At 35.3% G+C, this 21,600-nt stretch overlaps 1 protein-coding gene and 1 long non-coding RNA gene across 2 annotated transcripts in view; one reads left to right on the top strand and one right to left on the bottom strand.

The window, feature by feature from the left end:
* Positions 1-8,791, bottom strand: part of EPYC (epiphycan) — a 33,051-nt gene extending 24,260 nt beyond the window's left edge. Inside the window, exon 1 of the mRNA XM_010949444.3 lies at positions 8,620-8,791. Coding sequence (XP_010947746.2) covers positions 8,620-8,784 — 165 coding nt within the window. The 5' untranslated portion in view covers positions 8,785-8,791. The remainder of the gene's footprint in view (positions 1-8,619) is intronic.
* The window catches only part of LOC123615154 (uncharacterized), a 508,039-nt gene that overhangs the window by 263,035 nt on the left and 223,404 nt on the right, over positions 1-21,600 (top strand). The window lies entirely within an intron of this gene.

The following is a 21,600-nucleotide window of genomic DNA, read 5'->3' as shown; positions in this document are numbered from 1 at the left end:
CCTAGAATAACTTTTTTAGGGGCTCAGTATTAAATTTTTTTAGTGATTTCTTTTTTTTTTTTTATTAAAGTGTAGTTGATTTACAATGTTAGTTTCAGGTGTACAGCAAAGTGATTCAGTTATACATATGCATCCATATATGTACATATATTTTCAGATTCTTTTCCATTACATTAGTAAAAGAAACTGAATATAACTCCCTGTGCTATACAGTAGATCCTTGTTGTTTACCTATTTTATATATAGTAATGCGTATCTGTTGGTACCAAATTCCTAATTTATCCCTCCCCTGCCCTTTCCCCTTTGGTAACTATAGTTTGTTTTGTTTTTTAAAATTTGATGTGGATTAGGGTTAATATTGTGATAATATTGCGTGTGCCATTAATGCTTCATGCTCTTTAAGTATCAAGGTCATGGGAGACTGAATAACAATTTATGTGCCTCTGAGGGAACTACATCTGTATTTAGAAGCGGGCACTCAGGTCATAGTTACTGAAAGAATCCAGCTTGATCCAAGCGTGAAGAATTTATCTAGTTGGGATGAAGCAAAAGGAATTGAGACAGGGGAGGTTTGGACTGCAAATTGTTTGGACTTCTAAATCACAGGGCAAGCAATTCTGATTTTGTACTGTAACCTCTTTGAATTTAAACAAGTTTAGACTTTGATGTGCAAGAAACATTAATGTGCGCTTTTAATTTTTCCTCAAAAACATTATAGAGGTAGGGGAGCTATATGCAAATCTGTGTCCTCTTTTTGTTTCTGGAATTGTCTTATTGGCGTTTATTTATGTAGCATTTCATTTCATTGCAGAAGCTTTCATAAGTTCTGTTATTAGATAATGTGGCTTGATACAATTTGACATAGAACATAGAGCTGAGAGTAAAGTTTCAATCTCAGGTACGGAGAAGCCTTTAAGATAAATTCACTGATGCCCTTGGGTCCATTTTAGAGCCTTCTAGGGTCGAAAATCCACAGACTTCCAGAGGACACCTAGGAGTGGTGGCTGGCATGGGGGCAGGCTTCATGAAGGTAGGATCATTACTGTCCTAAAAAATGGGCTGATTTTCTCTCTACGTGGAGAGCTATATTGAATTTGATGGCTAAGCCCGATGGTTTGACAGGCCACCATCCTGGGAAGTGGTACATCCTCTGTTGGCCCCTTCACCCACTCCTCCTAAGGGAGGAAGAATGATCAGGATGATTGGTGAGTGGGAGAAGGAAATCAGCCTGAGTGGTTCATCTTCTTTAGGGGAAGATGCCTGCCTGTTGGGAGCACGCGTGCTGTTTTGCCCCTTCATATGCACTAAGTGCACTAAGGATCACTGTATTCTGCAGCCTGTGATTGACCAGCATTGCCTAGGACTGATGACCTAGTCTGTTGCTGAAGTTGTGTATTAAGAAGCCCATAGTTGCTTCACACCTAAGTCATATATTTCAACCTAGCCTTTATCAGTAATAAAGGGATATTTTTACTCTATTTGTCTGAGTCCCATTTCCGTCTCTCAGTTGATTCTGAATTTATGTAGGGCATAGCAGGAGCATGTATGAGGTTCCTTAAAACCTAACACTATTGCCCAGTAAAACTTCAATATTATATGTCCCTGTATGTGTCATAATATTATAAAGTAATATGCATTTCCAAATATATGGTTGACTCCTGGCTTCATATGATGTTCTCAACTCTTAATTTTTCTTTACCTTACTTTCTTAACTAGTATTTTTATACCATAATATAACATAACATATAATTAATAGTATATAATATAAGATGTATTGTGGAGAATATAATACAATATACTCTATTACATATTTTATAAGCTATTTTATAAGATAATATTGTATACAGCTTATGTTTTTCTAGTTTATCTGTTTACATTTATTGTAATTTTTATACTCATTTCTGTACTTATGGCAGTTATTCATGTAAATAGCCTTAAATACTGTTCAAAAAGGTGGTGGATAAACATGTGAGTAAAATAATTTATATCTTAGATTTGCTGTCAGGTCTGTGACTGATGACAGGTTTGGAGACATCATTTCTCAGCATATGTATATATTTTGTGACTGAACTCATAGAAACCTTAGAAACTTTATGTCCTAGTAGATAACTACAGATCTTGTTTATACTTCTCTTTTTTCACTTCCTTCATTGTTTTGAAAGTGTTTATAAGATGACTAGACTGAGAGATACTGAGGGACAGGGAGGGACTTAGTCTGATTTACCTGCTCCTATTCCTGGCTCTCAGCAAGATATTGTTAAGTGGACCTAAAGTGAACTTATGCCCAATACAGTTGGTCTTCATTATAGTCCAAATCCCATCCCTTCCACGAAGGCTTCCTTGGTCACCAGGGCTTAAGCTTCTGTGGCTGTTGATTAAATGATTGATTTGATGATAAAGGTAACATTTATTGAACATTTGCTATGTGCCAGGCTCTAAGTGAAACAGTTAAGATTTTTATTTAATTCTTGCAAGGTATCTTATAAATAGGAATCTGAGGCTCAGAGGGGTTGTATAATTGTCCAAGGCCACACAGTTGGTGTCACAAGCTTGAGACTCACACACAGAGAGTCTGACTGCATAGCACATGTCACTCAACACCATAAAAAACTGCCTCTCAAGGATGAACCTGGTGTACACATGAGCAACACCCAAAGCTACTGGTTTCTCCCACCATTCTTTGTAGTGTGGGTGTTAACGGCTTAAGTGCCCTGGCAAAGCCAGATGGAGAAGCAAATATCCTCACCGATTATTTGCTTACTTTCGGGTCTCCACTGTGCCACTCAATTCCTAACCAGTAAGCTCAGTTCTTCAGCAAATAATGTTTAAATTTTAAGTCTGTCTCCCTTTTTTTTTTAAGTCTTCAAAATCCAGCATGTTATTTGGATTTTTGCTCTAGCACAGACTAAAGTTTTTGTTAAACAAAACAGAATTTTAAATGTATCTTTATCCCAAATTATCCCACCAGTTGATAATAAATCCTGAAAGTATTCTTTGTTATCATTATATCAAAAATTGGTTTCCAAACATGTTAAAACGCTCAGGGCTACTCAGCCTGGCTTACTAAAGAATACTCTTAAGGGTTTCACACGCTGGCATGTGGGTATGTTAAGTGCATGGGATTCTGTTCCAAGCATAAGTCTGGTGCTCAAATTGATTTAAGTGATTCCTGTTAATTATCTAAAAGAATGTGACCATGAACACTGGCAATGAAAGCTGTATTTCTTATTTTCTACTTTATCTTGAAAATGAGTGAGAAAGAAAAGTGCTTGGCAGTGATTGCTCAAACCCCATATTTTTGGCTAAAGCTGCTTTCAGTTCAAAAGGATTATCTTTCCTCTCTCTCCCTTAAATACTTTGACAGCTAGAAGAGGTGCTCAGATAGTGTGTTAATTGCAATCACTTGAAAACTTTGTTTCTTGGATTCATAATAAACAAGTTACTTAATTTCAGAGAAAATAAATCTCAATATTGGACATAGCTAAAAGAAGTAAAGATAAAAGAGAAGCAGCAGAAAACTAATGGAGGTTTTAGTACCAGATTCTCTCTGGTTTGGCGTTAAAAGAATCTGATTTAAATTTTACTCTGAAACTTGCTGCCTGAATAACCTTGGGCAACCTCAGTTGTTCTTAATAATAGTAATAATAATAATAAGAAGAAGAAGTCTTATTTCAAGGGACAGCTGTGAGAATTAAGTTATGTTTGTGGTCTCAGAAATAATATATAATACAAATACAAGCACAAACAAGTCACGGGCAAATACTATCAATGATTTTTTTTCCCCGATGAGCCTACAGGATTGTACATTTCTGTTGCTTTATTTTGTTAAAGTTTTCAAATAGCTTAAAATGAGAATCAAATTGTTTTAATGCTGCTTCTGAAAGCAGTATATGGAAAGTCAATCAGACAACCCTATTAAACAATCGTCAGCAAACTTATTTCCTCATCCTCCAGAGCATCTTCCGTGAAAAGGGAGAGTGAAGAGAAAGATTAGCTTTTACTTTTTGCCATATCCTGAAAAGAATATTTAGTTCAGGCTGACTGAAACTTTGACAAGTTACTTCTTCCAATAAGAGGAGCAACTGTATGTTTGAAACTCTAAAAGATACTGTATAATTTAGGCAAAATGAGATGTAATTCCAAATATAAAGATAAAAGTATTGTATGGGGTTTTTTTTTGTCACCACAAGAAATAAATAGTGGAAATAGTACTAATTTAATTACTTTTTGTTCAGAAAATATAGAGATGAGCTTTGAGGCAAGCTATCCTCTGGCGTTAACAAGTTCTATTTATTCCATTTAGATAACCAAATTTTAAGATCCTTCCTATATATCATTGTCTACAGTGGACATTGATTTCTATGAGTAGTCCGAAAGTTTGATTTAGTTTAATTCTACTTAAGCAGTTTCAGGTGTTCCAGGCCATCAACGTATATTCTAAAACTTTTTATGTAACACCATGTTATCGTGATGACAAGAGAAGAGAAATCACTGCCAAATTGTTAATTGATACAGCTGCCTTCGCTGAGTTCCCTCCCATTCCTGTAACTCCACTAAATTTAATTTTCATTCCTTTGATGAAGCTTATAACTTCTCCACCTATAAATTATATTTTTGAAGCTGAATTCATTTGTTTCATGGCAGTTTTCTTTGTAAGGATGATTTTAAACAATCTAGCTACTTGTTCTTCCTATGAAAGAGAAAAATTGGCCTTAGTTTGCAGATCAGTGGAGAGTAATAGCAAGACAAGCATCCTCACTGAAGAAGTCTCCTATTGACCAATTATTACTGATATTCTTTAATTTTCTTATGAATGTGTACCCTGTCTCATTCCAGAATGTATATAAGGCGGTTTTAAAAGCACATGTGGTAATACTTCAAAAAAAAATCGATGTGAGGAGAGTAGGATGACAGGAAAATAAAGGTGGGGGAAGTAATAGCAAATCAGGGAAGAATGAGGCAAAAATTAAGATCCAGCTTTCTGAGCAAAATGACAAACACACTTAATTACAAAATGTACTGCCCAGAAAATAAGCAAGTTTCTTAAAAATTGCAACCCATTCTGACACTGAGGCCTGAGAGAAATTTCTCCTCCAACATTGGGTGGTGTCGCGGTAAAGGCCTTCCACACCATCGTACAGTGAATGCAATCGAGTGCTCCGTGGCACTGGGAGGTAGAACAGCCTTGGTGTTTACTGGAGATACAGGAACAGTGCATGCGCAAATAAGCGAATGTAATTATGTAAGACGAAATCGCATATTATTACGTGGTAGGTGGAATTCTAAGATGCTTCCTAAGTGGCCCATCTCCTGGTGTGTGCTTGCCCTTTCTGATTCCTCACATCATGAACATATCGGATATCACTCCTGTAATTGGTTTTGATATGGAATACAGTTGAAATTTTAAAAAGGAGATTATCTTGGTCAGCCTGATCTAAACTTATGAGTCCTTTAAATCAGTGTCTCGAGGTTAAGGACAAAATTTGAAGCATGAGAGAAATTCAGTGCAAGCAAAACTATCTGTTGCTGGCTTCAAAGACAGATGGATCCATGTAACAAGGAATACAGGAAGTTTCTAGATGCTGAGAGAAGCTGACAGCCAGCAAGCACATGGGGACCTCAGTCCTGCAGATACAAGGAACCCCAAGCTCCATGTGAGGTAACAGACCTGGCCATCATCTTAATTTTGGCCTTGTGAGGCCCTGGACTTCTGACCCACAGAAATCATGAATTTAAAAATAAGTATAGTTTTAAGCTGCTAACTTACAGCAATTTGTAACGTAGCAATAGAAAATAAATGCAATAAGTAATAATATAAACTTGTTTTCTGAAACCCAAATTTGAATTACTGAATTTTGTTATTTATCATATTACTTCCCCACCTTTATCTTCCTGTCATCCTAATCTCCTCATGTAGATTTTGTTTTTGAAGTATTACCATATGTGCTTTCAAAATTGCTAATAGACAGTTTATAATGAGATAGGGTATGCACTCATCAGTAAATAACAAGAACAACTAATAAAAGAATATCAGTAATAATCAGCCAATAGGAAATCTCTTGAATGAGGAATGCTTTTCTTTCATTCTCCATTGAATTACTATACTGCTGCGAGGCTTTTGCATTTATGAGTCCAGTGATTTATCTAGTCAGTGAGCCAAACCATCCCTGAGTCTCAGGGGAGACTCCCAATAGAGCTTTATTGATCTCTGCTGGTGGTAGTATATCCATTACCTGCTCTGTGGTTGGAAGAGGGGAATGAAAATATTTCTATTTTTGAAAATGATTATGCTGTAACAGTATTCCACATTGATGGCTGATGTGACTTCTGATGCTATAGAATATCCAGGATCCACTGGATACTATATTAGAAACAGATTTTAGACCCAGCAATTCCTCCTGAATTTTGTTCCTCATGTCATCTTATTTGCTTTGTTATATTCATTTTGTTTGTTTTTGGATATTTTTTCATAGGTGGTGGATGAGTAGGTTGGTTGATTTTTGTTACTGGAACAATTTCATAAATTTCTTTTAAAAATGATGTATAGTTTATGTTTTCAAATGTGTTATAGTTTCATTATAGCATAGGTATATGTATATCTATGATCTATCTATCTATCTATCTATCTATCTATCTATCTATCTATCTATCTACCTATCTACCTATCTATCTATGATTTACCTAAAACCAGTTTTCCAATGATAACTTCACCACAAAGGATTGTTAAATCAGGTGTGACTTGTATATTTCAATCAACTACAAGGGATTGTCAGTAGCTCTCTGGAACCCTCAGTTAGTGAGGTTTCCAAGTTTGGCTAGGCCAATGTGAAAATGGGAGATGTTTGCATGAAATAAGGGCTGGGATGTGTAAGGATACAATGCCACATATTCAGTACCTTGCAGAAAGGTTGTTATTCCAGAATAAGCAAATGCTGAAGAAAGATTGTGTACTAAATCATCTTTATACAGATATTTTTATTAGCTTAATTTTCTTGATGGCAGGAAGAACGTCATAATATCATGAGAATGTCTAGGGCCTCCTGGGCAACAGAAAGGATCCTGACACCGAGGGGTGGCTTAAAAGAGGTCTGCAGAGAAAGCTCACTGCCCTCACAAGTTTGCCTAGGGCAGCCTTGCTCTCAAATGGTAATCCCATGAGGAAATTTGGTCTTCAGAAGGAAATAAATAATCCCTTGAATCCACTCTCCCCAGCCCTACTCAAAATAGGGAACTCACTTATACTGACCAATCCTATGAAATATTTTTTTGAGGAATGACAAATAAGCTTAAGTTAAAATATTTAATTTGGTAGATAACTGCAGATATGCACTGAGTTGTTTTTTTACAAAAATATTTATGCAATATGGAAAAAGGAGCAGACCAGATGAATTAAGCACTGAAAAACTTTCCTCTTACACTCCACATTGATGCATTAAGGTAGAAATATAGAGATCACATACAGAAAGATTGGTATTAATGTCTATAGATTCTCAACATAAAATCCCCTCCGCATAGCAGAAACCACACGGTGAAATGAATCAAACAGTGAATATTAATAAAACTTAGAAAAACAGAGTCATAACCAAATGTTCAAAGAAAAATGACCTGCTGTCAAGCCTACAGTTTTACTAAAACGAGAAGAGGAGAGACAGACAGGATGTTGAGTTTGGGGCGAGAGAGTGAGGTCAAAAGAAAGACAGACAGGGAAAGAAAAGGAGGGTAGGGGAGAAGACTTATGAAAACCATTGTATTGTGAAAATCTGATTCTTGCATTTAATAAGAGACCAAAACAATAATGAGAACATTTACTGTCTTAATAAGGATATATCTAAGTCCTATGCAATGTAAGGGCGTTGTTTTGTCTAAATATTTCATTTTCCTAATTATCAAATGTAGTTATTCTAAGAAAATTTACACTTGAATGACTGCCCAAAATAGGTTATAATCCTATAAAGGTGATATAATTTCCCTTTTGGTTTATTTACACTTAATTAGTGTTGTCAATGTTTTAGATTAGTTATACTCCAGCATTTCAAGGTCTGTTTGTTTTCTAATTCAGAAAAATTAGTCTGTATCCTTTAGTTATGTAAAAAAAACTCCATTTAATTAGGAACGTGTCATATCAGATTTAGGTAATGGGCTGTAAACTTGCCAGGGCCTACATTACAGCTGAGGGGACTCAGTCATTTAGGGCAGCACGTTTACTCTTGGAATACTGAGGCATTCCAAACCATCATCCTTTCTCTGCGTTCTTTTTATTTTCTTCCATTGTATTTTAATCTCACATCTTTCTCTTTCCTTCAAACTTCCCAAACTTCTTTATCATTTCATTATATATACATTGCTTGAACTTGTCTTTTCCTCACAGGCTGCCTCTTCCTCTAATTTTCTCTCTTCTAACTTGATAGAAACTCTTTATTTTTCAGTTGTGTAAGGAGATAGAAAGAAAATGAAGTGTAAGAAAGCAAAAGAGTCTCCCAGTATTAACCTCCAACACTTTGAACATGTTCTGGAGAAACAGTCAATATGAAATTATTAAAATATATTTGAAAAGAAGAAACCCCAGTAACTCCTCATACAATGCTTTAAAAAGTCTCAAGAGTGAGTGGAATCAGTTACCTTCGCTTGACCCACTGGTATGTTCTCATAGCCGTGTAAGTTATCCAGGTCTTCTAAGGCGGCATCGTACGTTTCTGAGTCATAGTTGATGGACTCTAGAGTTGGGGCAGTCGCAGCAGCATCAAAGATGACAAGTCCCAGAATGAGTCTCACTAACATTTTCATTTTTCAAACTTTCCTAATCATAAAATATTAAAATGTGTAAATATTTAATTGATAATAACTTATGAATAGTTTGTACTAAATAGGAACCATAAATCACTGTCAATACTGAGAAACTCAAGCTGGTAGCTATCTTTGCATGGATAATTTATGAATATAGTACATAAAATTGTGTGTGGCTTCTGAGGACTATTGATGACAGATATTCAAGTTAATTCATAAACCTATCCACATTTTCACAGTAGATACTGTAATTACAGTCAAGTTGATTTTTATTTTATAGAGAAACATGGAGAAAATGGGATTCGGAAGGATTGTGATATACTTATCCACAAAGCCTTTGCATTTTCTGAGAGTTTTACCATTTACTAAGCATTAACATTCTTTCTTCAACTCTGGGATGTAGGGATGATGACGATGACGATGACGATGATGATAATCACTGTAATTCCCTCATCATTTTATAGAAAGGGAAACCAAGACAGAGTTGGCTAGTAATACAGCTGGACCTGCTTCTTGTACATTGAAGCACAGGGCTTATTCCAGACAAAATAATGACTTTTTTTCCCTTTTACTTCTTTGTATCCTCTGGGGAACCTTAAAACATACATAGTTTAATATCTACATATATAATATTAATATTTCATGCAGTATTTTCAAAACTTGTTCTTAAGTAGATGGAGCAGACAAAATTATTTTTTTCCTTTAGTCAGTGTCTTATTTCAGTTCTTAATAGCTATCTAAAGTTTAAACTCAGAATCAATAGGCATATGTGTCTAAAAGTCACCATTTAGCAAGATTTCCTTAGAGGAGGATTTCCACACACACGGGATTAGAGTAATCTTTTGTAACTCTTTAGTAAGCACAATTCTTATTTTCCATGATAACATCACACATTAGAGGATTCAGTCAAGATCTTAGCATTCTATTTTAGTTCTTTAAATATACTCCTTTGGATACATTTTAATTCAGGAAAAAAAACTCTCATGTTTATTTTTAAGCATTTAAATTAGTCCTATCAAAAGCGGTGCCTAGTGATCATTTATTGAGGAAGCAAAATATTTGTAAAGTTTTTTATCAAACATGTTTAATTTTAAAGGTTTTGCATTCTGGATACACTTCTTAGGTTTACTTTAAGAACAGCACATATGGTGTTTGTACCTATGCACACATATAAAAGGGAATTCATGATAAATATTACTTTTCAACTTGAATGCACTGGCAGACAAACTGACCTTCAGTTACTTGAAAGAGAGTCTTTATGAAGCAGGTTTAGGCAGAAGGATATGAAATTCCTCTGAGAATAAGAAGCAGTACAAGGAGCTCCTTTTTATCCTCTCCTATGCTTTCTTCACATAAATTTTTTATTCACACTGGATAAACTAAGCCTCTTTTTCACTTGCCTTTGCAGAGGTCTTTGCAGGTCCTCAGATTTGGAACTGTTTTATGCAATTACCTACAAAGTACTACTTAATAAAACAGTGTGATTTGCAAATCTTTCAAGGACCATTCTCCCATATTCTGGTGGGATGCATTGATAGTGGCCACCACTAACCCAAAAAGGTTATGTTCCTTTTACATTTCTGTCAGTTTTCATAGTTCAAACAAATTATGCACTTGCTTGTTCTTTTTCTCAGTTCATACTCTCTGTTTGATTATAAATGTCTGCATATTAGAGTTCACTTGAACTTGACATATTCCATAAAGCTATCATCAATAAGGCAGTGTGTGGGAACCTTAGAAATATGAAGAACATACATCCCTGTTTAGTTAAAAAAGCATGTTCCTTCCTTCAGATAATTAGTATTTAATGTAGTATACTTGTTGGAATTTTGAACTTGTCCACTTTATACCATTTAGTGATATTTTAATAATATACTTATATAAAACTTTAAAATATATAGCCTAAAAAGATATATAAATGCATAATTGTAATATGATCATTAGTATATTTTAAACACCTGAAATCTCATTATTTTCTTATTTTGCATAATATTTCAATCAATGACAATCAGTAGTGCCTGTCAATACTGGCAAAAAACATGTTCTGTGTCAGGGCATCTGATTTCAGGAATATACTGGAAACTACTATAATTTTATTGGCATCTGTCATGGCTATTAAGGTCAACTATTTTGCTGTGTGTTATGAATTCCTAAGCTAATTCAAAATTTCGGATTTTCCAAGAATAATATAAATATAAAAATAGCAAAATTAAACCCAATCCATTGAATCAAAGTTCACCATGAGATATTAAAGCAAGTTGAATTGTTTTTTTAAAGGTTGTTATAGTAGGAAAAAAAAGTCTCTGACCCAAGAAGAAAGCAAGTGTAAAGACTTACCTTTGGCTCCTACTTGGTGAAATGGCACGAAGTGACTGAGGATGCGGAGCCAGTGGTCTGCCCCTGACCAATGGTTGTGAATTCTGGTCTGTGGGAGGTGGAATTTATAACACTCAATTTTCTGTTTGAAAAAGCCAACCTTGGGAAATGCTTCTCAGTCTTTAAAAACCCCAAATTATTTTATAGTCACTCAAATTAAGCAGCAGAATTCAAATTACATAGTACGCAAAGCTCTTGAAATTATGTTAAAGGAGTTATAATTGCCAGTGTGTCACCTTAAATACTTTAAATAGAAAAAGTTGGTTTTAACTTTTTATATACTTATAGATGATTTTACATAGGTAAAGATGGTTTACCTCAACTATAACAATTTTACCAATTAAGAAAAGAAGTTAAAGTATATAGTGATAATAGATGAATATTTCAGAAATACACTAAGAAATAATTTTCCTAAACCTTGCATGTCTTAAATTGCTGCCTTTGCTTTTCATTAATAATCTAATAAATATTGCAGAAATCTTACCTGTATGATGTTGGATATGTAAAAAAAAAATCCAAATTATTTTGATTGCTTGAAATGCTTTGAAAGCAATGAAACAATGAACCTTTTGCATGAGTATTTATAAAAAATTATGTCCAAAAGTAATGCATAAATATGATCTGAATGTTTTGAGAAAAAGTCTCCTTTCCTCTTTTTTATCTGTCAGAGCCAAACAAATCAAATTACATTAAAATTTTTTTCTCCCAGAGTATAAGATTTATTTTAGAGTTTTGGTACCTGACATGGTTCGTGAAACTGATTTTTACTACAGTTATGGAGAGAAAATATATTTGTGTTAAATTTCCATTCTTCACTTCCACTCAGACTGCAAAAGTTCTAGAGAAAGGTGAAACTTGCATCTTGTATTTTGGTATGCTTTATGTAAATCTAGAAGTCTGGTTCTCACCTGTGCATCAGGACTCTTTCCTTGGTGACCAGAGGTGAATAGCTGTACTAGATTTAGAAAGCAGGTTTGGTCCTGGACAGAGTGATGCAGGAGAAGATGGTCTGTCTTCAGAACTCTCGTTCCCCTTTCTGCTTCCCTCCCATCTTTCTTCCTCTGAGCTGCTTTGCTGGTCTATTCAGGGCACTCTCAGTCATCATCCCCATTCTCTAAACCTGCTTCCAGATGATTTGTTGTTAGTGTGAATTATTCTTCTCGGGCCCAGCTTTATTTGTAACGGAAGCAGTGATACCAGGTAAAGTATGAAATCTGCCGAGACCTCTCAAACAGCAGAGAGGCCATCTTGGAGGCAGCAACTTCCTCCTGGCATCCTGCAGCCTCACTGCTTCATCAAGAGGCTACTTTCAGAAGCGTTTCTGGAAAGAGACCCGAGTCTGAATCCCCACACTGGCTCTGTTCAGCAGCAATGGCCCACGCCGTGTGTTAGATGATTTTATATATTGTTAATTCTTTCAACACATTCTCAATCAGAGTGATTATCACTCTTTCCAGGTGGGTAAACTGACACTCGGGTATTAAGTTATCCAGTGTCACATGTGACACAAAGAGAAAACCAAACTGGGTCAAATTCCCAGATGTTATTGAGCCTGTCTGAGGGATATTGGTGAAGGTAAAAAGGCAGTGATATCTCTCAGTTTCTTAGATTCTAAAGCTGCTTACCTATCATGAGTTTTTAAACTCTTTCAAATGCTTTAGAATAAAAATAGATGAATAAAATATCCATGAAAATATCTAACATTTCCTCCTCTTCCTGCATTATTTAATCTAGTGCTCTGCACACATTGTCGGGTGACCATGAGGTGGGATCTACCTAGTCCCTTGCTTTCTGGCTGACCTTGTAAGACTGCTGCCAGTAATAACATTTTCACATTATCCTTTAAACTATTGATGTTTAAGTGATGTCTTCCTTAGGCTTCAGGACACTCTACTAAAGCAGTTTTTTCATGACGATTTAATAACCAAATTACTTATTGTGTTATATTTGGAACTAATACTGTATATATAATTAATATTATGTTAAGACAGTTATTAGCTTAATACTGAATTGAAAGCAGAAATAATTATTTCTGAGTCTTCTTCTGAATTCTCTTTCCCTATGAAAAAATGGACATTTAAAAAATCGTTTATTTTGTTCTTATTTGGACCCTCGCCAATATGTCAAAATATGTTTTGGACTGTGGGAGCTCAAATTTGTAACAGTCTCAGGAGGACCTAATCTCCACTGAACAGTGAGGAGGGTGGGATTAAATACCAGTTCCAGTCTTTCTTATCCCTGGTAAATATACTCTAGTTTCATGCTAATTTTCTTAATAGAGCCTGAGCTTGGTTATCAGACACCCTCAGGGGATCAGTTATTACAACAAGTTGTATTATCTAGTAACTGAGGCCTTTATGGCTTTACCCTTTAAGTCCCAAACATTTTACAAATCCTTTTGGCTACAAATCTTTACAAAAATTAATGAAATACCATCCTGCTTGCTGAAACAATTAATTTTATGTAGAAAGGACTTCTCTTAATGGTTGCCTTCTCTCTGTTCTATGGCAGTGTTGAACAGAGAGGAGCAGTCACTCTGAGGACAGCCCACCTGTGTCTGCCCTTGTCCCCAGCCCCAAAGGCCACATCAGTAAAAGCCGCAGGAGGGTACAGATATCCCACTCCACTGATTATAAGGGGTAAAACCGTTGCTACTACCTTCCTATGAAGCATTCCCACATGTCCGCAGAGACCTCCTCATCAGTAGAAGCCCAAATCCCTGGGTCTTCCAGCATCACCATAAACCCAAATACACTGTGCTGCCTGTATCCCCAAATTTTATCCAGTCTCCTTCTCCAGAATCTTTCAGGCCTGATCTGCAATCTGAAAAATCCTGATCTCTATCTAAAAATTCTACTTTGTCCTCAGTTTCTGTTGGTAAATTCCCCTTTGCTTTCTTCACCTTAAGAGAATCCTGACCAAGGTTTTACACTGCAGTCCTTCAAAGTAGTGGCTGCTTTCTCTTCTTCACTCACGTTAACTCAAACATGGAGGGATGTGGCCCTGCTCTACATTTTGCTCTTCTAAATGATTTTTTTTCTCTTTACTCTTTCAAAAAAACTTCCTTCCATTCTGAAACTCATGACATTTGGTTTAATCATCTACAATAGCTTCCCTGTCATCAACTGCTGACCTCCTAGTCCAGTGTCTCCTTGTCGATGGGTTTTGCTCCTGGCTCACTCATACCCTCCACTGATACCCTGTCATCATTTCCAGTGACGTGCTTCCATGTGCACAATCCATCTTTCATGGTGGTCTAGTAGTTGCCTTGTTATCTCGTGTAAAGTTACCCACCATCGTTGTCACACCCTCTAGCTTGTCATCACCAGGCATTACATAGCCCTACTAGTGGGGTATTGTTACTATTTTTCCTTTTGTCTCATGAGAACTTTATTCCAGACTCCATCTCTTTTTCACTGTTTGTTACATCTCGTATCTTCAGGTCCCTCCTTAACTTTAGATATGTTGGACCTTTATCATAATTACTCCCTTTCAAGTACTTTCTGCTCTCTTTCTTCTTTTCCTTCCATCATACTCATCTGGGAAAACTCCCATTTTGGTTGAATGCAACTCCCAACTCCCTTCTCTCTTGCATCTGAACAGCTGTATTGTCCTAGTGAAAATCACATATGACAATGATCGGTGTCACTTTAAATTCTTAAAGATAAGCTTCAAGCCTGACCAGCTGATCTATTGTATTTCTGCTGTTGATCCTCTTCCCAGCACTCTAAGATGACTACATGATAACATTTACTCCGTTAAACATCTTATATTCCTTGTCTCCTCTCGGCACATCAACAGAGTGATGGTAAAAGTCATCAGAGAAACGTTCAATTAACTTTCCTCTATCAAATCCACCTGCACTTGTACATGTCTTTTTTGTTTTCCCTTCTGAGACTATGCAAGAAGTTAAAAGTAAATTCCCCCAATGGTGCACTGGATCTTATTCCCTTTCCTCTTCTCTAGATCTATCTCCTTTAATTATCTCTCAGTATCTCCCTGCTCTGCTAGGTCAATTCTAAGTACCAATACACATGCTCTGTGCAAGGGTCAGGCAGGCATTCTATATAACACAAGTGAACTGAATGAAAGTATAAAATACAATCTGGTAGTAACTGTCAGAGCACATGCCAATTCTAAAAAATTCAAAATCAAATTATTGTAAAGCATTCCAGAGTCCAAAAATGTACCTATAGACTTGAGTCATCCTACAGATTCTTCAATTATGAGTTCAGCTATTATGTCTTATCTTCAAAAAATAATGGCTTTTGGACTCCACTTTCTATCCTACTACTATCCCATTTCTATGTCCCCTTTTACAGAAAAATATCTCAAGCAAATGGTATGCATTTGCTGTTTGTTCTTGCTCTTTTTCCCATTCACTTTTCATTCTACTGCAGTTTGGGCTTGGTATGGGTAATTTTCTGGCTTTGTCTTAATTGCAGTCCCAGCAGCCCACTTTGGTTTCAGTGTGGTTTTTTTCCCCTACGTTGTTGGCTATGCCCTCTCAATTCTCATTTGTCAGCCTTCTCCTTCTTTACCCAGCCTATGAATGTTGGAGTATCTCAGGTTTTAGTCCTTGAGTGATCTCATCTGTTTCCATTCTAAAATTATAACAAAAACAAGAGTAATTTTAATAATAACTACCATTCTGAATGTTCATTATGTGCCTGGCATTGTTTATCATCCTCACTGGAGAAGTAACTAAGGTCCAGGGAGATTAAGTGACTTCAGCTAGTAAGAGGCAGAGCCAAAATCAAAGCTGAAGCCATCTGGCAGCAAACCCCAAGTTCTTTACCACAACACTGAACCACCTACCTTATTTAAAATCTTCTAAAGTTACATCTCCAGCCACAGAGTTCACTCTATGTCATTGACTGCTTAGAACTTGACACCTTTATTTGGATGTCTAATTGGAAAATCACAGTGTGACTAAAATAATGGCCTTTGAACCCACCCTAAACTTTGTTCCTCTACTTCACATTTTATTAAATGATATCACACCTCTCTAGTTGGCTCCAGCCCAAAGCCTTAAAATTGTAGTGTTTTTTTCCCATTTCCTTCGTATTTCTTCGCTATCCAATCTATCAAAGAGAGAGTTCTGCTTAAAATACATTCTGCCATCCTCTCTCACCTGGACTACCAAAAACACATACTACTGTGTCGTCTTGCTTCGTTTTTTGTGGCTCTATCATTCCCTCTCCAAATATCAGCAAAAAGTCATTTAAAATGTAAATACAAAAAAAACTCCATGTTTTTTCACTGAAAACATTTAGTACCTTTATATTCCTCTTTGAACAAAATCTAAACTCCTGAGCCATGTCCCGGAAAGCTCCCCATCAGCTGGAGCTGACCTGCTTCTCCAAGCTCAGCCAAAGCACCTCTCCCTCAGTCACTCTGCTACAGTCAGATGGATGACCGCTCTATTCTTGAATCATTGTTTCCTCAAAATGTTGCCCTTGATATTGTTGCCCCTTATTTTAGAACTCCCTTTTTCAACTGTTCACACTTCTGCATAGATATCACTTCAAAGGGGCTTGCTTTCCCTGGCCCCCCTCCCTGTCAAAGTAGATCCTCTTCCTTCATGGGAAGGAAGGTGATGCCTCATCACAGTTGTTTTTCATAGTACTTTTTACAACCTGCTATTGTAATTTTCTGTTCTTATATGTGTCTCTCCCAGGTGAATATAAACTGCATGGTGCATAAACTTTACTGGTCAGATTCACAGTTGTATCTTTAATGTCTAAAATAGCCCTTGGCCCACAATTTGCACTCAGTGTTTTCTGAATGAATCAATTAATTAATGATTGACCCTGTGAATGAAATGCAGAGTAATTCAAAGGAATAAATAACCACTTGATAAACTATAATGATTTGCTTGGGCTATCCTAAGATATATAGGATTACTTCCACTTACGATAATTGGTTCTTGGCTAACATGCTAAATTGATGCCTTTCCCTCCTATTTAAAAATATTTTTTCCTGTTGTACCTAACTGCCAAGCTGTCCAGTGACACTTTTCAAGCTGTTAAATGGCCTTATGCAGCTAGGTTTTATGTTTACTTGCTAAGATTTCCTTGTGTCACACACAAAGATACATAGTACAGACTTTCATGAGAACCTTAGAGAGTTTCCCTACCACTTAGGACTCCTGGATAGAAGTATAAAAATACTCAAGACCAAACTGACTTAGAAAAAAAGTAATTTTTTTCACAACCCAGGAAGCTATTTCCCTTTGTGCTGTTGATTCTGATCAGATCACAAACTCCTCACTCAAAAAAGAAACAAACAGACAGGCAAAAAAAAAAAAAAAGACCAATGGAGCTGGGACAAATCACGTCTATTTGGCTAACCCTTACCTCATTGGAGTCTCAGCTTAAATGTTTCCTGTTCAGTTACTCTTTCCCTGGCCACTCCACCTAAAAGAGGACCAACTTCTTTATAACACTCATAACTATCTGACATTAATGCGTTAGTTATTAGTTTATTTATTTTCTCCACTAGAATGTTATCTCCACAGAACATAGTTTATCTGTTTTGTTTATTGCCGTACTTCTAGTCCATAGCACATGTTAGTCATTCAATAAATATTTGTTGAATGAGTTAATGAACAGACTCAGACCTGTGGCCAAATGCTTTATCCTTGAGTTTGCAACAGGCTGAAAAGAGAGTGAAGAGTGGTTCCCAGTAAAGACTAGTGAAAGAAAAGTGAATTAATCATGAGTAGCAAAGTCTTTGAACATTTCTGCATAGACTTTTTGAAAACTATTTTCGCTGAGCTTTCTTTTGCTAAATTTCTGATTCTTATATGTCTTCTAAAAGAATTGGATGTAGGGTATCAACAAATCATTGGTAAACAAGATGTTTTGGCAGTATCATTAAATCTCTGCTTTATTCATATTTTATGGTATACTGTATCTTCCATATTATTTTCATGTTAACTCATGCTTAATCAGTAAAAAATTAAAATAACAATTATAGATACTGTTAATGGTTATTTTATCATAATTTAGACTCTGAATTATTTTTTATTTGTCCTTTTATGTTACACTTTTAAAAGGCTTATTATTTTGGTACAAATTGTATAGATTCATCATTATAAAAATTCAGGGACTGTAGTTAAGTTTTAAGAAAAAGGTCAAATAATCATCCAAATGCTTACCACCCCAAATGTTATTATTTCTGCATATGTACAGATAAAAAAGAAATGACATAATAGATATAATATTTATAACATAATAAAATGATATTATATATTTTATTAAAAATATTTAGCTCTACCTTTATTTAATATGAGAAAAATTTACTGAACTTTAATTGAAGGAATTGGTAAAAGTTTGATAGACATTTTACCCCAAAATATTCAAAGTTATCCATTTAAAGATTTAAAATTATGAAAAATATTGACTTAAATCTTTTAAAAATATTTCTAATTTGTATGTACTTATTCGCATTTGTACTTTCCATTTTCCTGTTATGTTTTTACTTGGCAGAGAATGGTCATTTTTCCTATTGTCTGATGACATACTGTTGCTTGCCTTATCTAACATATTTTGAGGGGTTCTAATGTGTCTTGCAGTTTTATTTGCATATTATAACACATTTCATAAAAACCTCATGAAATAGTTCATATTGTTAATTTGCCCAAGATTATATACCTAAAATATGTCAGAGTTGAAACTATAATTTGAGATGTGGATCCAGACCATTTCTTCATCTCATTATACAATATTATGTCACAGATGTGTGACGTTAGATATATGCACAGTAGTATTTAATACTAATAATCCATTCTTTTTTTTTTTGCACATCTGCCTTATTTTGGGATATACAATTTGGTACAATTCTTTTTTTAACTATATTCATTTCTATCTCATGTGTGCTGTGTTCCCTGAGTCCTTGCATGTTTGAAAATGTCTGAACTTTTTACTCTAAGGATAAATTGTTTGGTAGGATATTCTTAGGTCATATTTTTCTTAGAACATTGAGACATTGCTTCATTGTCTTCTGGCACTAAAGGTTGCAGTGGAAAAAGTCTGAAGCCAGCCTAATTATTTTCCACTGTTTAGGTCACTTACTCTTTCTCTCTGGAGGCTCATATGATGTTTTCTAGACTGAACCTTTGGTCACATCACCAAAGGATGGCTTGGCCTTTGTGGGTTTGTATCAATCTTTCCAGGAAAAGAAGGTGCATTTTTCACTTTCATGTTAATTGCATTCTTAACTTCAGGAAAAATCTCTTCTAGCATTTTTGAATTTTTATTTTTGTTTAATTTATTGTAATCACTTTTCTGGAATAATAATTATGTTGTGTTGAAACTCATCTTGCTTTATTCCATCAGCAGCATTTTTCACCTTAGTCAATTCTTTATTATTTCACTCTTTTTTTTAATGTACTTTCTTAACTCTACCACTCTTCTACAGTTTTTAGTAAATATTTTAAAATATACCCAAAGGGTAATTAATAATGGCCTCCCTCCATGGGAAGTTGCTCTTTCTGACTTGAGAAAAAGGCAATCAGCCAACCCCAGGCCATGCTAGCCTTGTTGTCTCTAATAGAGAATGAGAAAAGAGCTAAGGAATGTTCTGAAGATCTCATCCCAGGGGCTAAGGTCTAATAATCTGAGATTTAATTATAAGAATATATAATGCTTACTCTTCCCAACACTTTACCACCACATCGACAGGAATTCATTATAAAAGCAACAGATTACAAGTGAGAGTCACAGACTTTATTTAAGAAGAATTCTTAGGGAAACCCAAAGGCAACAGGAAGGAAAATGCCTGACAAGGAAACTAGAGAAAATTGAGGCTTCTGGCACCTACAGTTATGGCAAAAATTAACACAACCCAGCTCCGAGCCAGATTAACATAAAACCTCACGCTAAAAGCTTAACAACCTCAGTGCCTATTACTCAATACATCATGCCCAGCTTTCAACAAAAAATTACAAGGCATGCTAAAAGATTTAAAAAAAAAAAAGTCTGAAGAGACAAAGCAAAACAAGTACCCAAACATGGCTCTGATATGACATAAATTTTGAAATAATCAGATAGAAAATTTAAACAATTATGATTAATATGTTAAAGACTCTGCTGGAAAAGTAGACAACTTGCAAGAAGAGATAGGTAATGTAAGCAAAGAGATAGAAATTCCAAGAAAGAATCAGAAGGAAGTTCTAGAAATTATAGGCACTGTCACAGAAATGAAGAATGCTTTTGATGGGCTCATTAGTAGAGTAAATATGGCAAAGAGTCAGTGATCCTGGAGATATGCCAAGAGAAACTCAAAAGTGCAATGCAGATTTAAAAAAAAATAAAGACATGAAATACAAGAAATGTGGGATAATTACAAAAGATGTAACATATGTAAATAAAAACATGAGAAGGAGAAGGACAGAAAGGAATAGAAGAGATATTTGAAGTACTAATAGAATTTTCCAAAATTATTTGTAGACACCAAACTACAGATTCAGGAAATTGGAAAAACAATAAGCAAAATCAACACCTAGGCATTTGCAAACAGCATAAAACCAAAGACAAAGAGAAAACCATGAAAAAATTCTTACACAGTAGAGGAAACTTCTTTTTAAAGGAATAAGAATAAGAAGTACATTGGACTTTTAGTCAGAAACCATGCAAACAAGGAGAGAATGGAGTGAAATATTTGAAGTGTTGGAGGGAAAAAAACCCAAATCCTAGAATTATGTATTTGTTTAATATATCTTTCAAAAGTGAAGGAGAAATAAAGACTTTTTAAAGCAGACATAAAATCTACTCTTGCCAGTAGATCTGCCTTGCAAAAAATGTTAAAAGAGAAAACTGCTAAACAAGAGAAGAGTAATATAGGTCAGAAACTTGGATCTACCTAAAGAAAGGAAGAGCATAAGAGAAGGAAATGACCATAATATAAAATCTTTTATTTCTCTTATTCTTTATTTATTTAATAGATAATGATTTGTTTAAGTAATCATGGCAAAAATGTTTTAGGTGATTATAGCATATAGACAAGCAAAATAAATGACTGTATGCTATAAGAGAGGGAGAGGAGTTGAGGATACTCTGTTTACAGCAGTTTTCTTTGTAATCACCAAAAACTGGGAGCAATGAAGATATCCTTCAAAGGTGAATGTATGAACAGTGAATACATTCATATAATGGAGCAGTATTAAAATGATTTTAAAAAGTGAGCTATCAAACCATAAATAGACATGGAAGAAATTTGAATACACATTGCTAAATGAAAGCAGCCAATCTTAAAAGTGTGCATATTGTATGATTCCAACTGTATGACATTCTGGAAAAGAGAAAACTGTAGAGACAGTAAAAAGATCAGTGGTTGCCAGGGGAGTAGAGGGAGTGGGTAGGGGTTAAGAGGTGAAGCAGAGGGGATTTTTAGGGCAGGGAGACTAATTTGTATGATACTGTAAAGGTAGATAGA

Source organism: Camelus bactrianus, chromosome 12 (assembly GCF_048773025.1).
Source record: "Camelus bactrianus isolate YW-2024 breed Bactrian camel chromosome 12, ASM4877302v1, whole genome shotgun sequence".
Classification (NCBI taxonomy): Eukaryota; Metazoa; Chordata; class Mammalia; order Artiodactyla; family Camelidae; genus Camelus; species Camelus bactrianus.
The sequence above is the reverse complement of the archived record's forward strand: the minus strand, read 5'-3'. Positions and strand labels throughout refer to the sequence as shown.